General features: G+C 39.7%; 1 protein-coding gene across 4 annotated transcripts in view; it reads left to right on the forward strand.

The window, feature by feature from the left end:
- Positions 1-244: 244 nt before the first annotated feature.
- MDM1 (Mdm1 nuclear protein) overlaps positions 245-18,112 on the forward strand; it is a 41,064-nt gene continuing 23,196 nt past the window's right edge. The window contains exons 1-10 of one of the 4 annotated variants that reach the window (XM_032221006.1): positions 245-506; positions 7,428-7,542; positions 9,061-9,425; positions 10,509-10,643; positions 11,143-11,319; positions 13,077-13,195; positions 13,390-13,489; positions 15,648-15,686; positions 16,011-16,186; positions 16,978-17,247. In XM_032221006.1, the coding sequence (XP_032076897.1) occupies positions 489-506; positions 7,428-7,542; positions 9,061-9,425; positions 10,509-10,643; positions 11,143-11,319; positions 13,077-13,195; positions 13,390-13,489; positions 15,648-15,686; positions 16,011-16,186; positions 16,978-17,247 (1,514 nt within the window). In that variant the 5' untranslated portion in view covers positions 245-488. Of the gene's footprint in view, positions 507-710; positions 879-7,427; positions 7,543-9,060; positions 9,426-10,508; positions 10,644-11,142; positions 11,320-13,076; positions 13,196-13,389; positions 13,490-15,647; positions 15,687-16,010; positions 16,187-16,977; positions 17,248-18,112 lie in introns of those variants that run through there. The other 3 variants (XM_032221008.1, XM_032221009.1, XM_032221007.1) reach the window with 3 other exon arrangements.

Consider the following 18,112-nt stretch of genomic DNA (forward strand, 5'->3'; position numbering starts at 1 on the left):
TACAGCGGTTACAATCACCTTAGCGGAGGAATAAAAGACGATTATAGAGATCTCTCCAAGAGAGATCAACAATAACAACACTCCGCCCCGGACGCACAACTGCCCTCACTCCACTAACAAAGTCAGCGCTCCCGCTCGGGAGAGCCGCCGGCAGTTTGAAAGGGCGGAGCCAGAGAGGCGGCGAAGGCAAACGCGCATGCAGGCTCTGATTGGTGGCTTCTCGCGCAGGCGTCCGAGGCCCGGAGCCAAGGAGGCCGCGGGGCTTTTTTTGTCAAGGAAACGCCAGTGTTGACGGCTGTGGCGTCCTTCTCCGCTTCCAACGCAACTGCCCTCTTGGCAACTTTAAGACCTGTGGACTTCAACTCCTAGAGTTCCTCAGCCAGCAAAGCTCTGGGAGTTGAAGTCCACAGGTCTTAAAGTTGCCAAGGTTGGAGACTACTGCGCACGTTTTCGCCGCCCAACGTCTCGTTCCAGCCAGACGAAGAGCCATGCCTGTACACTGGAAGGTGAGATCGGGCTGCCGCCGCCGCCGTGTCCTCAGCGAGAGGCTTCTCCCCTCTTTGGCTCGGAAACTTTAAGCCAGAAGAAGCCCTCGGCTTCCGCTCTTTATCTCGTCTCTCCTCCCCTCGCGCATCCTTGATAATTGGCCGTTGCGTTATTGGTCGTTTCAAGAGAAGCGCCCATATTGTCATCGCTTTGGGGATTCGTTCCCTCTCCACCAGCAAATAATCCGGGTCGGCTTGCTGCTGGTAGTCTCGTTGACCCTTCGCCAAGCCCAGCCGAAGGGGCCCCAGGATAGGAAGGCAGTGAGCCTATCTGAGTTAGTTAGCATGTGGTTATCAACGGGAATGAGCTGTCATGGGAAACTAGGATCGGTGGTAAGTCTCAAGGCTGGCTCTCTCCTTCTTCAGGGTCCTTATTCAGATGTTAAAAGCTGTACGACGAGGGGAAACTCCATTGTCTGCTCTGCTTGGGCTCAAATGGAAAGAATATATAATATAATAATAAATATCTAATAATATATAATAATTAAAAAATAACAACAACAACAACAACGTCCTAGGCCCCTGGGTGGGGCCCGACTAGTAACCAATGCCAAATCCGGCGAAACAACTAGCCGCTGTGAAACAATTGTATAATAATAATAATAATAATAATAATAATAATAATAATAATAATAATAATATTAGCCTAATGCCGATAATACATTTAACACAATTGGAACCTGCTAGAGGAAAAAGTGTCATAATTCAATTTGTACCATTTAGAAGATGACTTATCTTTGCATCTTGGGCAATGATATTTTATGGTCTATCCCAGGGTGTTACTGAAATGAATTGGAACAGCCCAAGAATGTAGTAGGAAACCTCTTGGATATTTGTGGGATGAGATGAGTTGAGCTGTGGGGAAGTGCTTATTTGGATTCTTTGCTTTGAGTTTAGAGAGGTGATGAATTGAGTTTGACAAGATGTCCTATGTGGAAATAAGGACGATAGTGTAACCATTGTGAGTGATAAAGATAAAAAACATAATTCAGTTTGCAGTAGATCAGACAAAAGCTACTGAAGTGTGAAATAAAGAGAAAGCTAAGTGGCTTTTAAGAAAGTAGGCACATAATTTTCAAGGCATTTGAAATATATATGAATACCGTGTTTCCCTGAAAATAAGGTCTTATTTTCTTTTGACCCCCCAAATATAGCTTGAGTCTTATTATTACGGAGGGTTTATTGTTTTGGGTTGCTGGGAGGCTGCTTTCTTGCGAGCGGGCTCCTGAAGAGCCAGGCACAGCCCCAGGGACGAATCGCTGTGTTTCGCTGTCGCAGCAGCACAACACAGCAGCCGTGAGGTGACCACGCTCACGAGCAGCCACCCGGTAACCCCCCTTTCCAGCCATTCAGAGCGCCATTCACTGACTCTCTTCCAGCAGCTGGCCCACAACCATAGAACACACTCTCAGAGCGGCGACTGCCGGAAGACTTGGCAACCAATCTCCGGGGTTTGGAAGCCAGAGAAGAAACTGCCCTCTGGCTCCTGCGGCTCGGCACCTTCGGAATGCCCCTAGGTCAGTGAATGGGGCTCTGCATGGCTGGAGAGGGGGGTTGAGCGAGCGGCTTTTCCGCTCCCTGCTCGCGCGACTCCCAGGCTCACGATGCCCATGCCTAACTCTCCCTGCAGAGCCAGGGCATCTCCACTTCTGCCGCCGCCCGCCGCATAGGCTTTTTCTACGGATTCCAAAGCACGGAGGTAGGATGCCAAGTCTTCTGGCAGTTGCTGCTCTGGGAGTATCCTCTATGGTTGTGGGCTGGCTGCCGGCAGAGCGTACTCCCAGAGTGTACACCATAGAGCCGGAGGGTTTTGAACAGGTGCTCCCACGGCTTGGCGATATCCCTAGATCAGTGAATGGCACTGTGCCCGGCTGGAAAGGGGGTTGCCAGGCAGCTGCTCAGTAATGTGGTCACCTCATGGCTGCTGTGCTGCTGCTTCGAAAACGCAACACAAGCTGTTCGACCCTGAGACTGGTCCGGCTCTTCGGGAGTCCACTCGCAAGAGAGCAGCTGCCCGACAACCCCCCTCTGCAACTGGGCACAGCGCTGTTAACCGACCTAACGGTATCCCGAAGGCACCAAGCAACGCGAGCCCCTTTCCCCCCACCTCTTTCCTGCGGCTTGGCGCCTTTGGGATACTGCTAGGTTGGCGAGTGGTGCCTCGCTGGAGGGGGGGATTGTCCAAGGGGCTTATTTTCGGGGGGGCTTATATTTTTGTCACCCAAAAAAGGTGGCATGGCCTTCGTTTAGTTTCAGGACATGTCACATTTTCAGGGAAACAGTATTAATTTATTTTAACACTTTCACAAGCAATAAAAATTACATGGCACTTGCACATACCTTATACAAACATTTTGTGCCTTTTAATTTATTTTTTCCTTCTGTTATTGATTTTTATTTGCTCTGCAGATACAACATGTGTAAGATAGCAGGTTTCAGATTTATTCTTACACAGTAGAATTTTATCCATGACAGTAGGTGTATAAAACATAGAAGTTTTGTGCCTCCACATGTGTACTGGACCCGTGCCCCTCCTGGCTGGTTGCTAACAGCAGGGAGGTGACACGGGGCTAGATCCAGGCGGTTGTTACCGCCTCTCTTCGGGAGGGGTTCTTTCCCCCCACTTTAAAGGCGGCGGTGGTGAGACCCCTTCTGAAGAAGCCATCTTTGGATCCAGCCATCTTAAACAACTATCGTCCAGTCTCCAACCTCCCCTTTGTGGGGACGGTTGTTGAGAAAGTGGTAGCCTTTCAGCTCCGGCGGTCCTTGGAGGAAACCGATTATCTAGATCCCTTCCAGTCGGGATTTAGGCCTGGCTACAGCACGGAAACCGCTTTGGTCGCGCTGATCGATGATCTCTGGTGAGCCAGGGATGGAGGTCATGCCTCCGTCCCTAGTGCTCCTTGACCTCTCAGCGGCCTTCGATACCATCGACCATGGTATCCTTCTGAGACGACTGCGGGAGGTGGGGGTGGGAGGCACTGTCCTACGGTGGTTCTCCTCTTACCTCTCGGACAGGTCGCAGTCGGTGTTGGTCGGAGGGTAGAGATCGACCCCTAGGCCCCTGAATTATGGGGTGCCGCAGGGTTCAGTCCTGTCCCCCCTCCTGTTTAATATCTACATGAAGCCGCTGGGTGAGATCATTCGACGGCACGGGATAAAATACCATCAGTATGCGGACGATACGCAGCTGTATCTGTCCGCCCCGTGCCAACTCAGTGAAGCGGTTGACGTGATGTGCCAGTGCCTCGAGGCTGTTAGGGACTGGATGGGGCTTCACAAGCTTGTACTCAATCCAGATAAGACCGAGTGGCTGCTGTGCTTCCCTCCTACTAATTGGCCAAGTGTTCCATCTCTCAGGCTGGGGGGTCAAACAGTACGCCCCTCAGACAGGGTTTGCAATTTGGGAGTCCTCCTGGACCCACAGCTGACTTTTGAACACCACTTGTCGGCTGTGACCAGGGGGGCATTTGCCCAGGTTCGCCTGGTGCACCAGTTGCGTCCCTACCTGAACCGGGAGGCCCTCACAACAGTCACTCGCGCCCTTGTGACCTCTAGACTGGACTACTGCAACGTGCTCTACATGGGGCAGCCCTTGAAGAGTATTCGGCGACTTCAGCTTGTCCAGAATGCAGCCGCGCGAGCAATCGTGGGTGTACCTGGTTCACCCACGTAACACCTATCCTACGCGAGCTGCACTGGCTGCCTAATGGTCTCCGGATACGCTTCAAGGCGCTAGTCGTCACTTATAAAGCCCTTCATGGTATTGGACCTGGGTACTTGAGAGACCGCCTGCTGCCAATTACCTCCACTAGACCGATTAGATCCCACAGATTAGGCCTCCTCCGAATTCCATCCGCCGGCCAGTGTCGACTGGCGACTACCCGGAGGAGAGCCTTCTCTGTGGCTGCTCCGACCCTCTGGAACGAACTCCCCATGGAGATTCGAACCCTCACCACCCTCCAGGCCTTCCGCAAAGCCCTCAAAACCTGGCTGTTCCGACAGGCCTGGGGCTAAAGAGCTGCTGCCCCCGTCTCGAATGGTATGACTGTTGTGAGTTTTAAATTATATATTGTTATGCTTGTTGTTTTTTAAATTTTTTGTCTGTATCCCCCTTCCCCGGTTCGAGTTGTGAGCCGCCCTGAGTCCCCTTCGGGGGAAAAGAGCAGCATATAAATACAATAAACTGAACTGAACTGAACTGAAGTTGAAGCATATAGGTAGTCCTCATTTAGCAATGACAATTGGATTCAGCAACTTGGTTGTTGAGCAGAAAATCATATGACTTCTGTCAGACTTATGATGTCATTTCCATTTGGTCAGTAAGTGAATCAATGTTTAATGACCATCCCAAATCATACTAATTAAACCACATCATATGACACTGGTTTGCTTCTCTGTTCTCTATTAACCATGTTGCAAGCCCTGTTGCGACCTATGCAAAATGGTAATTGCATGACTACAGGACACTAGTAGTTATAAATGCATGTTGATTGTGAAGTGGCCAAATGATGATCACATGAATGTGGGATGTGACAGTTGTAAATGCAGGGACTGGTCACAAGGCTGGATCTTTTTAAAACTGGTAAATGCAAACTGATGCTAAACAAGGCAGTCGGTAAGTGAGGGTTATCTGTACTGAACCCAGATACTGTTTCTCAGCCTCATTAGAAGTTCATTCCAACTTTATCAGAAGTGATCTAACATCTCAACAGGCCTCTCCAATCCTTATTTCACAGTTGAAATAGTCTGTTTCAATACTGCAATACAACTGATAAGTTTGGAATGACTTTGGAATGAAATATTTAAACGTTGAGACTTTGAAACCTTGAAATACTACTCATACCTCCAAAACAATATGTAGTCCTTGAAAAACAGCTTCTTTCAAAAATAACATGCCAAAATTTGGATCTTGGAGATTTGGATTTTCATTTTCTTTAATAGTTCAAGTTATATTCTTTCAGTTTGGAGTACTGTCTTGTAATTATCCTAACCCAGCCCTAAACCTATAAAGTACTTTATAAATATGAAAAGAAAAGTCAATATTTGTGTTATCATTCCATTTGTTTCAATCTTTTATTCAATGGAGATGAGTGGTTAAGAGTAGAGCATTAATCTACATTTTTCTTGTGGAACCAATCAAGCATTGAAACCAATTAAGTTATGAAAGAAAGGAAATCCACTTTATATCCTGTATAGAAATGCAATCCTTCCTCCCTCCTTCTGTTTAATTTCTGCTCATTATTAACCTTTATTCTCCTGTAAGAAATAAAATATTACTTAAAGAATATTAATATGGAATATAAAACCACATACAGAAAAGTTCTCAAGAAGTATTCTTAAAAATTATGGGTTGTTAATTAAAGAGCATAATGTTATATATGAATTTGTGAAGAATAATCAAACTGCCTTATAAAACCTCAGCTTCATCATTGACTTTCAATATAAGACATTTGAGAGGAGTTAATTGTTAAATAAAAGAGAGGGAAAGTAAGAAAATAATAAGAAAAATCAAAAAAGGACTGGCTTGTTCACTGCCCAAATATCTTATATAGTATTTCACAAAAGAGTACCTAACTATTAGATGTGGTATGAAACATATTTTCTAATAGTCTCACTTCATTACTATGTGGCATCCTGCAGATGCAATTACTTATTATCTGCAAAAAATACTTCATGACATGAAAATACCTTGTGCTCAGAGGTTGAAGAGAATTTCAAACTACTTTTAAAATTAAGTTTAAGTCTTGGAAAATTAACCAGCTTCAGTCTATTTCCCTAATGAATAATTGTTGCCTTATAAATTGGACAAAATATATGCCATATTTACAGTTGCTAGCCTCACTGTGATGTTTACGTTATAAGTGCAGCATCATCTTTTTAAGAGTATTATTCCCCTCTAAACAAATTGCTACACTTGCAGAGACAGGGCTTCTGACAGATAATGTGCCATGTAGAACATCATATGTGATGTGGATTGATTTTTTTGTTCTAATATGTACTATAGCCCTTAATTATTAAATAATAACTTATTTAATGTTTATAATTCCCTTCAATTGTAAACTAATAGAACAGTTATAACAAAAAGACTTACCCATCCAGACTCTTTAAAGAAAGCTGGTTGCTTTAAAATCTCAACATATGACTGTTTATCAATCTTTTGAAATAACAGCAGCCCCAGACAAAGTGACTGATGACCTGTGCTTTCATTTATGACCATCTCACTACTCCTATTGTCATGTGATTGCAACCTGAGCACTTAGCAACAGGATTTCATTTATGATCATTTTCAGCATCCTGTAATCCTGGTCACAATGTGCAACCATTTTTTGCCAATTTTGGGCAAAAATGACTATTGGTGTAACTGGATTTGATTAATGATGACATGATTTGCTTAATGACTTTGTAATATTGTCGTAAAATCAGGTCAACTAAAGTTATGACTAGTAACAATGATAGAAATTCTGGTCCCAATTGTGATTGTAAATCAAGAAGTACCTATATAATCGCAAACATGATGTGAAGTTAGATTCTGATGGTTAAGTAATCTGAAGTAGAAATTTAATAAGTTTTGTTTCCTTTCTACATGAAGGAACTGCATATACATAATAAAATATTTAAGGAAATAAGATAGGCATACTACAAATGTGAATGTAACTAAGTTTATGCAAATGTATGATAGTGGATTCAGGTAGAATCAAATCATATAAATAGGAAAGCCTGTTGGCGAAATCTTTTGTTTTTATTTTTTACTGTTATGAAATATTATTTGACCTTTGATATCAAGTAAAAATGCTTACATCAATTCTTCCAGGTTGTGACTTTATTTAGTTTGGAAGAAATAAGGCATAAAATTACTATTCGCATTTTATATCATTGTAGGGATTAAGTGAGTACAAAAGAAACTTCAAATGGAAGCAGTCAGAACAGCCTAGACTCTGCAATTCTGCACATGAACAAAAGTGCCGATGGGCTGGCCTTCGATCAGATGAGTTTGGTAAGACAAATTCAATATTTTGTGATGTATTTCTTGTATAAGAGATACTTGCAATAGTTACTGCTTTCTACATATTAATGTGTTTCCCTGAAAATAAGACAGGATCTTATTTTCTTTTGACTCCCAAAATATGGCTTGGGCCTTATTATCAGGGGTGGGTGGGTTATTGTTTTGGAGTTGCTGGTAGCTGCTCTCTTGTGAGCGGGCTCCTGAAAAGCCAGGCACAGCCTCAGGGGCGAACTGCTGTGTTTCACTGTCGCAGCAGCACAACGCAGCAGCCATGAGATGGCCACGCTCACGAGCAGCCAACCAGTAACCCCCCTTTCCAGCCATTCAGAGCGCCATTCACTGATTCTCTTCCGGCAGCCGGCCCACAACCACAGTGCACACTCCCAGAGTGGCCACTGCCAGAAGACTTGGCAGCCAACATCCGGGGTTTGGAAGCCAGGGAAGAAGCCATGCTGGGATGGCGGCAGTGGCGGTAACAGCGCCCTGGCCCTGCAGAGAGAGCTGGGCCATGGTGAGGCTGGGAGGCGTGCAAGCAGGGGGCTGAACAGGCGCTCATGCAACCCCTTTCTCCAGCCGTGCAGAGTGCCATTCATTGACATAGGGGTATCCCGAAAGCGCAAAGCCGCGGGAGCTGGAGGGGCGGGAAACAGGCGGTCACATGGCTTGGCGCCCCTAGGTCAGTGAATGGCACTCTGCATGGCTGGAAAGGGGGGTTACCGGGTGGCTGGTTGTGAGTGTGGCCACCTCATGGCTGCTGCGTTGCGCTGCTGCGTTGCGCTGCTGCAACAGCGCAACACAGCTGGTCGCCCCTGAGACTGTGCCCGGGTCTTCGGGAGCCCGCTTGCAAGATAGCAGCTGCCCGGCTACCCATCTCTCCAGCTGGGCACAGCACCATTAAACAATCTAGCCCACTAGAGCCTTTGCCTCCCCCCGGCTCCTGCAGCTTGGTGCCTTTAGAATACTGCTAGGTCTATGAGTAGCGGTCTGCCTGGCTGGAGGGGGGTTAGCCAAGGGGCTTATTTTCAGGGGAGGGCTTATATTTTTGCCCACCCAAAAATATGGCATGGCCTTATTTTCAGGACATGTCATATTTTCAGGGAAACACAGTGATTATCCAGACTTCATCAAATAAATTTTATCATGCAGCAGGGGTAAACACAGTTTCATAGTTTGGGTTTATAAGATACCATTAAATACATTAGATGTCATTAAAACACAACAATATTAGATACTAAATTAATTTGGTTCCTGTTAAGACCGAAAGAGAATATACTTAGATATTTGGTCAAACAAATTAATTATTCTTCATTGTTTGATATGTATTTGGCAATAAAAAGTAGTAAGAGTGAAGGTTAATATACTACTAGGTGTTACTCAAACTAAAAGAAGCATTTCTGTGATGAAATGTTTATTTATATTTTTTTCTTCTGCATTCGTACAAAAGAAATAGAGTGGTGCTCACATTCTTTTAAAAAATTATCAGAGTATTTGATATTACATGTATTACAGGGATCACAAGAGAACCAAATTTTATTTCCAAGAGACGAGTGCCTTATTATGACACACAAATTTCAAAATCTTTTCAATGGAATGGAGGTAATGGCTTGCAGAAAGATGCGTTATCAGAATTGGAAGTCAGTGAGCCAGTCGAATTGCACAAAACTGACAGCAAGGATGTTGAACTGAATAAGGACCCAATTGAGACATTGGATGCACCGAGAGTTCCTGAAAAACTGCATCTCAACTCTGCAGGATCTGGACCTGAATCAACTGAAGCACTTAGAAGAAACAAGAAGTCAGTGCCCCAAACTCCAGTGCATGAAAATAAAGTATTAGCATCTACCAAAAAAGAATTAGGAAAAACAGATCATGGGGTAGGAAGTATAAAAAAAAAGTTTGATTTGATGTTGTGAGTTAAAGCTCAGAAATAACTCATTGTAAAGTTATTAATATGCACAATACAAACTTCCCTGCCAGGGTGCATTCCATGTTCTTGAACTTTATTTTGCAGAATTTCCAGACAGCCAAAATGGCAATTGCTGAAAGTTCTGGAAATCAGAGTCTACACATCTGAAAAATGCTCAGTTTAGGAAAAGTAATCATTACACTAGAAAGGGTGCAAGAATCTTTGGATTCTAATAAAGGATAAAGCAAGCAATCCCCTTGAGGGCTTTGAAAAAGAAGGAGATAATGTTTACAGAAGGATGGTTAGAATATCAGGTCAATATAAGAAACATGTGATTAAAGAATTATAAATAACATAAGAAAAAATCCAAGAAAGAAATATGAAGAAAATTGTAATGTTGCCCAATAATTTTTCGCTAAAATTTAGTCTTACAGATTTAATAGATTTTTCCTAAACTCCCATATAAGCAATATAAATTAGCCAAAAGGAAAAACATAATAAAAAAGCAGTCCAGAAAGCTAATGTTGACACAATGTTTAAAATAATTGTTTACAGATAGTCTTCAACTTATGACCACAGTTGAACCAAAAATATATATGGTAAATGAGAAATTTGTTGAGTTTTGCCCCATTTTATGACTTTTCTTGCCACATTTATTAAGTGAATCACTGCAGTTGTTAAACTAGTACCACAGTTGTTAAGTGAATCTGGCTTCCCCATTGACTTGCCTTGTCAGAAGGTTGCAAAAGGTAATCATGTGACTCTGGGACACTGCAACTGTCATAAATGTGAGTCAGTTGACAAGCATCCAAATGTAAATCACGTGACCATGAGAAAGCTGCAACCATCGTAAGTGTGAAAAATGGTCATAAGTAACTTTTTTAGTGCCATTGTAATTTCCATATTTTGTATAAGAAAGCTTGCAGAATGTCATAATATACTTTGCTTTTATCAGGGTAGTCCATTTTAGTATTAATAATGATAAAAACTTATGCTATTAGACCACAAAAAGAAATGACATTCTGAATTTGTTGTTAATATTGGTTGTCAGCTCAATAGGGTTCTACAAAGGAAAGCAGGCATGAATATCTCACGATCGAGAAGCTTCCCTAGAAGTTCTGAGTACCAGAGAGAGTTTGTTTGGAAAAACCCCCAGAAGCTTTCTCCAGTCCTTGCAGCAGATCAGGTAACTAAGTATTTTAAGAAGTGTTTTCATTCTTGAAAAGTATCACACAACTTTATAAATTTTAATTTAAAAATAAACTCAGTTTTGCTCCGTGAGGCTTTTTCCAGATTTCCTTTGTAGGTAGTCTTAATAAAATAATTTTGTGATTCTTGTTCAGTGCAAATTTACTATGCAGGGTAATATCTTCATTGGGGCTTTTTTCAGTTTTTTTTTGTTGTTGTTGTATTGCGTTTTTTGTTGTATTACATTGCATATGAAATGCTCCATTTTGTTCAAAATACTATATAACTGATTTTTTTAGCTGATTTCTCAAGTATTAACAGTTATATTTTGAGTAATATTGCCTTAACTAAATGGCTGGATCATTCTATATCACCTGATTAAGACTTTTCTGCTGTGCAATGATATAGTAGAGATTAAAGATCACTAAGTCTCTTTAATTTCAGTGACAAAATGTACTTAGCTTTATAAAAAAAATAATGTATTTTATAAACCAAAGTTTATTCACAGATCAAGTCAATCCATTCCTCCATTTAAGTCTCCTGTTATTATTCCTGAAACTGAATATGAAAGGAATTTCAAACCTTCCCCTCCTATACAACAATTGAAACAGTGCTTTCTGGAAAAGTGTGAATGTCCTAGGTCCGAATCAGTAGACATTTCCTCTCAAGAAAAGGTATTATTACCTATTAAAGCATTATGTCCCTTTTCAATTAGCAATTTCTATACTTAGAATTTCTAATTTGGTTAATTCATTTCATGTTCTCGTCCTGGTGATTGCGCTATATAAAGAAATGATGCATATTTTTTTAAGATTTAAAAATTCACATATATACTTTTTTGAAGTTCTTGATAGTTTTTGGTCTTATTCATTCATTAAAATTTTAAATATTAATTCAAACATTTCAAAATATATTTAAGACTCAATCTTCATGCCATCAAGTCAAAATTAAAAACATGGTGTGAAAGATATTTACAGATAATGGTAGATGATTTGGCATGAATATATGAATAAAAACACTCAAATTTATTGATCTAGAATATTGGGAATAATATCTTAAGTAATTAAAAGGCAATGAAGTAAACAAAAATGTGAGTAAGTGTGAAAAACAGTCACTTTTTCCAGTGCTCTTGTAACATGGTCACTTACAATAACAAGAGGTGTAAGTTGAGAACTATCTGTAATATGAAAAACATTATGTACTTAATATTTTCTATTTATGTCTATTTATTTCCACTCCTATTTCCTGATCACATTTCAATCAAATGTAAATACATTTTCCTAGTTACATAGTATATTCAAATTATTTCTGACAATTATTGAGTTTTTGAGGTTCACGAATATCATACTAAAAACTATAATCAGTAAGTGTTCTAATGGAAACATTTAAAAATATTTATGTACTTCATAAAATTAAGATTAATCATTGTGTTTAGAAGTTAGATGTTTAGTAAATATAATTACTGTATTTTTTTGGAGTATAAGACGCATCTTTTTTCCTCAAAAAAGAGGCTGAAAATCTGGGTGCATCATATACACCGAATACAGCATTTTTTGCCTCCTGAAGCCCTGCCCCTTCACCAAAATGGCCATGCATAGCCTTATGGGGGCTTTCAGAGAACTCCTGGGGGCTGGGGAGGGCAGAAATGAGCAAAAAAGGGCCGTCCCCCCCCCCCCCCAGTCCCCAGCAGCACTCTATAAGTCTCCATAAGACTATGCATGCAATTTTTTTGACAAAAATGTGTCCATTTTCATGAAAAACTGGCTGTTTTTGCTTGTTTTTGCCCCCTCCCCCCCCTGAAGAGCACTGCAAGTCCCCCATGCCTTTTTGAGGGGGAAAAACGGGCCCATTTTGGGGAGGTTTGCAGAGTGCAAAAACTTTTCTTTTTTCCTTTTGGAAAGCTCTTTAGTTAGAGTGATTGATGAAAATTAGATTGATCAAATGCTGTGCCAGCAGAAACAAGTCTTAGGTGCTGCAGATTGTCAGCAATTGTTTCTCCAGCACATGGATAAATACACCTGGAAACATTTACCTACCTATCTATCTACCTACCTACCTACTCTCTCTCTCTCTCTCTTTATATCTCTTTCTCTCGCTCTCTTTCTATTTCTCTCTCTCTATCCCTCTACATACCTACCTACACCCTCTCTCTCTCCCTAGCTACCTACTGTATTTCTCTATTTCTCTCTCTCTCTGTATCCCTTTAGCTACCTACCTAACTAACTATACTCTCTCTCCCTACCTACCTACTGTATTTCTCTCTCTTTCTCTCCATATCTATCCCTCTATCTACCTACCTACTTTTTAAAAAATTGGCCTCTTCAAAATCTTGGTGCATCTTATACTCCTGTGCATCTTATATTCTGAAAAATACGGTATATATTTTAATAAGTTATAATTTATACAATGTACAATAAAGTATTTTTTTTAGAATGAAAAAAGTAAAACCACTTCAAAGACACCAGAAGATTCAAATCAAAATGAATTAGAAACAAAGCAGAAAGAAGAAAAACACAAACAGAAGTTGCTGTGTTCACATAGACGTTTTAAGTAAGTGTAAGCATATCAGAATATAAAATGCCTTGAATTCTCTTTTCACTACACATAGTTGTTTAAATACAGTCAACTTTGAAAATGAGCAGAAGGAGTATTTTGTTATCTCCTGATTCTTCGGTTAGCATTCTTACTTCCCTACACAATTACAAAGTAGTATTTAATTCTTACTTTCAACTGTGTTTTTATAGGAAAATGAATACAGAATATAGATCAAAATTCTTGTCTCCTAGTCAATACATTTATAAACAAGGAGCCTGGGTACATGTCAGAAAAAATATACCCTATCAAGTGAGTATGTGATTATTTCCAAGGAAATCATTTGAAAGTTTTGATATTGCTTCATCTTTTGAAAGTTGTCCTTATAATATATGGTATTGTATATTTTATAAATAGTATTATATGGCATAAAAATGTAGAACAGAACACTATTACCAAACATGGTAGAACTTCAGTATTGCATTTAATCAGCTGCTATTTTGGATCTCTGCTCTTGTTTCTCAGAAATGGGTTTCTCTGTGCACTCACTCTTTCAAATAATTTCTTTTCTACTATAATTACATCTCCCTCATTTGATTTGAGGTCTAATGTTACAAGGTAGCTCTTTTCACTCAGTTTTAATTGGTAAATGTGCTTTTGTAATGTTGATTTTATTTTACCTTTCATATATCTGCAGAGAGAACAAGATTGGACTCAATCACTTAATAGGCAGTTTTGTTTTCAAATATTCGTCCATTAAAAGTTACAGAGGGTTTCCTGAATTAGTTGGAATTGGATTTCTGTAATCAAGAAGACTAAAATAAAGATTAGTTTAATGTGTTACATCTCTTTAATCTTTTTTTATGTGCCTAAACTTTGGCATTCTGCTTTGTTATTGAATAGAGGAAATAATTAGCTTTTAGAGCAATCTGAATAAAACTACGGACTTTTGCAAGTTCTCTGAAATTTTTCTCATCAACTGGTTTGTTGATGGGGTTTGTATTTGCTGAAAATATAATTTTGATCTAAAAAGACAAGATAATAAATAAATATTTAAACATAGAGAAAGATGCTGATCTTTTCTAACCTGTCATCCTAGAGTTAATAATTTCAGATAAACGATTTCTGAAGATCTCCCCTTATGTAAAAACTACTACAAAAAGGACAGAATGAGATAAAAAATAAATTTCACATTAATTGAATATTGAAAACTAATTAAGGAGAGAAAAATCTACTGCTATCTAGGATTGAACTTTAAATCTTCAGAGTGAGAGGTGAGTGTCTTTACCACTAGGCTATTACACCGCTCTCTCTCTTTCCACTAAAAAAAAAAAGTGAGGGGAAGAAATAAGTGGACAGTGTGAAATAACTGGACAGTAAAGAAAAGAATGATAATTAACAGCCCTCAGAATTCAAGCTTTCTAGCAGGTTCTAAAGCAATGTGCATTTGTTGCTTGTTCCCAGTGTTCAAAACTTTCTAACCTTTTCAATAAATGAAAGATAATTCCTTCTCCCACCATAAATAATTACGGTAATCTTATTTAATTATGAATAATTAATCTTCATTTTGAGTTAATATAACATTTAATGTAAAACCTGTAAGATGATATAGGAAATTGGTAGCAGACACTAAATACTTTAATGGTATATAACTAATCTTAATATTGCTGCTTCCCTGTTTTTGATGCTCTTGGGACATTTGTTGGTTTCTGTTTCTGTTACAGCCCTGTACTTTTTGCAATTTTTTAAAAATGAGAAATGTCATCACATTTTGAGGAGAGCCATGTAAAGGAAACCACCATCAGCAGCTTCTGAAACAGCTGTCTGAATCTTGCAAAGGATGAGGCTTATTTAATCGTTCAAAAAGAAGTGCTTTATTTCTACTCCTTGGTATTGTGAAACAGAATTTAATTTGATGAAACAGTTATGCTAGGTTATAAAATAATAAATTGGTGTGGCCTGTTGTGAAACAACGACCACTGAAGCTAATTTGAACTCCCTCACAAATCATAAAGAACTACAAAACAAAATCCAGAAATCTTCAATTTCTCCTACCTTGGCTAAAGTCAGTATTCCCTAGTAAAAATCAACTTTATGGAACAGTAACAGAGGAGCAACTTTTTATTTAATTTGGTAGACGGATGCTATAGAAATAATAATATACATGTAAAAATGGAGATCAGTTGTTGCTGTTCATTATCAGTTCAGAAAATCATTTTACAATGATTTTATATCATTTTACAATTGTCAAGTATTTATTCAATCTTGTGGATTGGAGTAATACTGTTCATTAGATATGCTGTGTTTTTAAGGAAGTTAAATTACACTTCTGTAGTGTGAACTCTAGGAGGCAGGAGAATAGCATAGTCATAGAAGAATAGAAGAAATCATTTTATTTTTTGAAGTACATTTGTAATATTAATACAAAATTAGTAATAAATATTGTTTATTTTTGTATTCCTCTCCTCAGGGTTCTCAAAACACTCTAAATACCATGTGGTATGTGGAGGTTGGTCATGTCTAAGTTTTTTATGTTTGGAGAAATTATAAAATTTATGAATCGTAAAAAAACTATTGTTATATTAAGCATATGCATAGTTGGAGTCCTTTTGATGCTTGCTGAATAAGTGATGCTTTACTGACCAGTGATCTTTGGCATGACTGCTTAAAAGAAGCATTCTTTAAAAATATCTTTTCCTTTGATATTTGTGCTGCAATGTTTGTGCAGTGTCTGTGACATGCTGTTCTGTGCTGTTGGTGGCTGTTAATTAGCCAACAGAATTGACAAAAAACCCACCTTCCATCAATAACAGTGTGAAATCTTCATATCCAGGTGAAAGAACTTCGAGAGAAAGCAGAAGCTTATAAGAAGAGGATACAAGGAACCCACTTTTCCAGAGATCATTTAAATCAAATCCTGTCAGATAATAATAGATTCTGGGATTTGTCCTCTGAATCCACTGTGGAAGAAACCATGAGCAACAATATCAGAGCACTTGACTTAGCAGGGTAAAAATTAGACATGGAAGAAGATTGTGTTTTAAAAATGTGGTATTTTGGTATAGAAAATTAAACAGGGCTGGGCCTGGTTAATATTTAGTTGGAAAACCTCCAGACAATACCTTAGCGAAATTTTTTTAAAAGGTATCTTGAAAGAAAGAGATGGTATATCAACCATTTACTGCATTAATATATCCATGAAATCATTAAGATTCAGGCTACATCCAAAAACATTTTAGCCACAATATGAGTATATTATTAAATATTTCTTGACTTTTGCACATTTCTTTCACAAGTAAATTTGATTAAGAATATGTAAAATAGAGAAGGTCCTTGAGCACTGTATTTATGTGTGCATTTACATATACAGTATGTATACAGAGAATTCAAAGAGATTTTAGATATTAACAAAGATTGTCAAGCACAGTATTGCTTAGTATAATAATTTCCCAGTAATTATTCACAGTAATTTCCCCTTCTCCTTTATTTAGCAGATTGCTAGCATATATTGCAAAACTTCTTTGAAAATCTGGTTTCCATGTGACATGGAGACCTATTCTTGATTTTCAATTCAAGCCTCTACTGTCACAGAGAGCTACCGGTAGTTGTATAATTCTTAGGTCCTCCTCATTTGGATTGCTTGATTACTAAATTTGCAGATGAGTATAATTGGAACATAAATGTATTTAAGTTGATATAATTATCATTAGTCATATCATTGAGGAAGGTCCCAAATATTTCTTACAATATATAAATGGCTACTAAATTTTACATTTAATAAATTGTTATTCTATATTTAGGATCCCTGAAAACAAACTATCTTCAGGACCTAAAATATTGGCACAACCTGCACAGTTGCAACAATATAATGTTGGGAATTTAGGTGTATCAGATGCTTCTACTATTCCTGTCAAGCGGCGTTTAGTTTGGGATGAATCACATGATGATGAGCAACAAGAAAATATGTCGCCTATATTAAGAGAATGCAAAGAAGAAGAAAATAAGCAAGAAATTGCTGAAGTTAAAGAAATGGGGGGAAATGTTAACGATGCCAGTATAAACAATCAAAAGTAAATATTTGAAATATTATTTTTTCTGTTTGGAGTTATGGTGCTATGATTAAACATCTCTTACCCATATTTCCCCAAAAATAAGACTCAGTCATATTGGGGGGCTTCAAAATAAGTGCTAGGGCTTATTTTTGGGGAAAACGCTTTCAGGGTGATCAGCTCGGCTAGGTGCATCATCCCCTGGCACACACAAGAGGTGGTAACCGTGTGGGGACTGACGGTTTCCAACAGCAGCTGCAGACGGTCCCTTGGTTGATGCACTTCGGCTGTGCAGCCTACACAGTGCCGGTGACTTGTTCCCCTGCCCAAGCAGCAGATGGGGAGGGGAGGCAGGCGATTTGGACATGCTGCGCAGGCTGCAGGAAAGTTAAGAATTGGTGGGCCAGAGCAGGTGGCCGGCCGTGGGAGGCTCATCTTTGTGCAGCAGCACTGGCAGCAGGCAGAGTCAGAGGTGCAGAGTGAAAGGTAGGCGATCCCGACATGCTACGTGGGCTGCAAGCAAGTTGAGAAGTGTGAAGAGGAGCCTCCCGTGGTTGGCTGCCTGCTCTGGTCCACCGACTCTCAACTTTCCCATGGCCTGCATAGTGCATCCAGATCACATGCCCCATCCCGTCTCTGCCTCCGCCTGCTGCTTGGAAAGAGAACCAGTTCACCTGTGCTGTGTGGGCTGCTGCTACTGCTGCCAGACATCGTCAGCTTGTGAGCGCTCACTGCCTCCTGTGCTGACCACGCCCACTCCTTTCATTAGAGCTTTTTTTGGGGCATGGCTTACTAAACAATCAGGTTAAGGCTTATTTTCAGGGTAGGTCTTATTTTTGGGGAAACACGGTAGCTAGACCAATGTTAATTTCATAATTAATGGGGA

The sequence above is a fragment of the Thamnophis elegans genome, chromosome 7, assembly GCF_009769535.1.
Source record: "Thamnophis elegans isolate rThaEle1 chromosome 7, rThaEle1.pri, whole genome shotgun sequence".
Taxonomy (NCBI): Eukaryota; Metazoa; Chordata; class Lepidosauria; order Squamata; family Colubridae; genus Thamnophis; species Thamnophis elegans.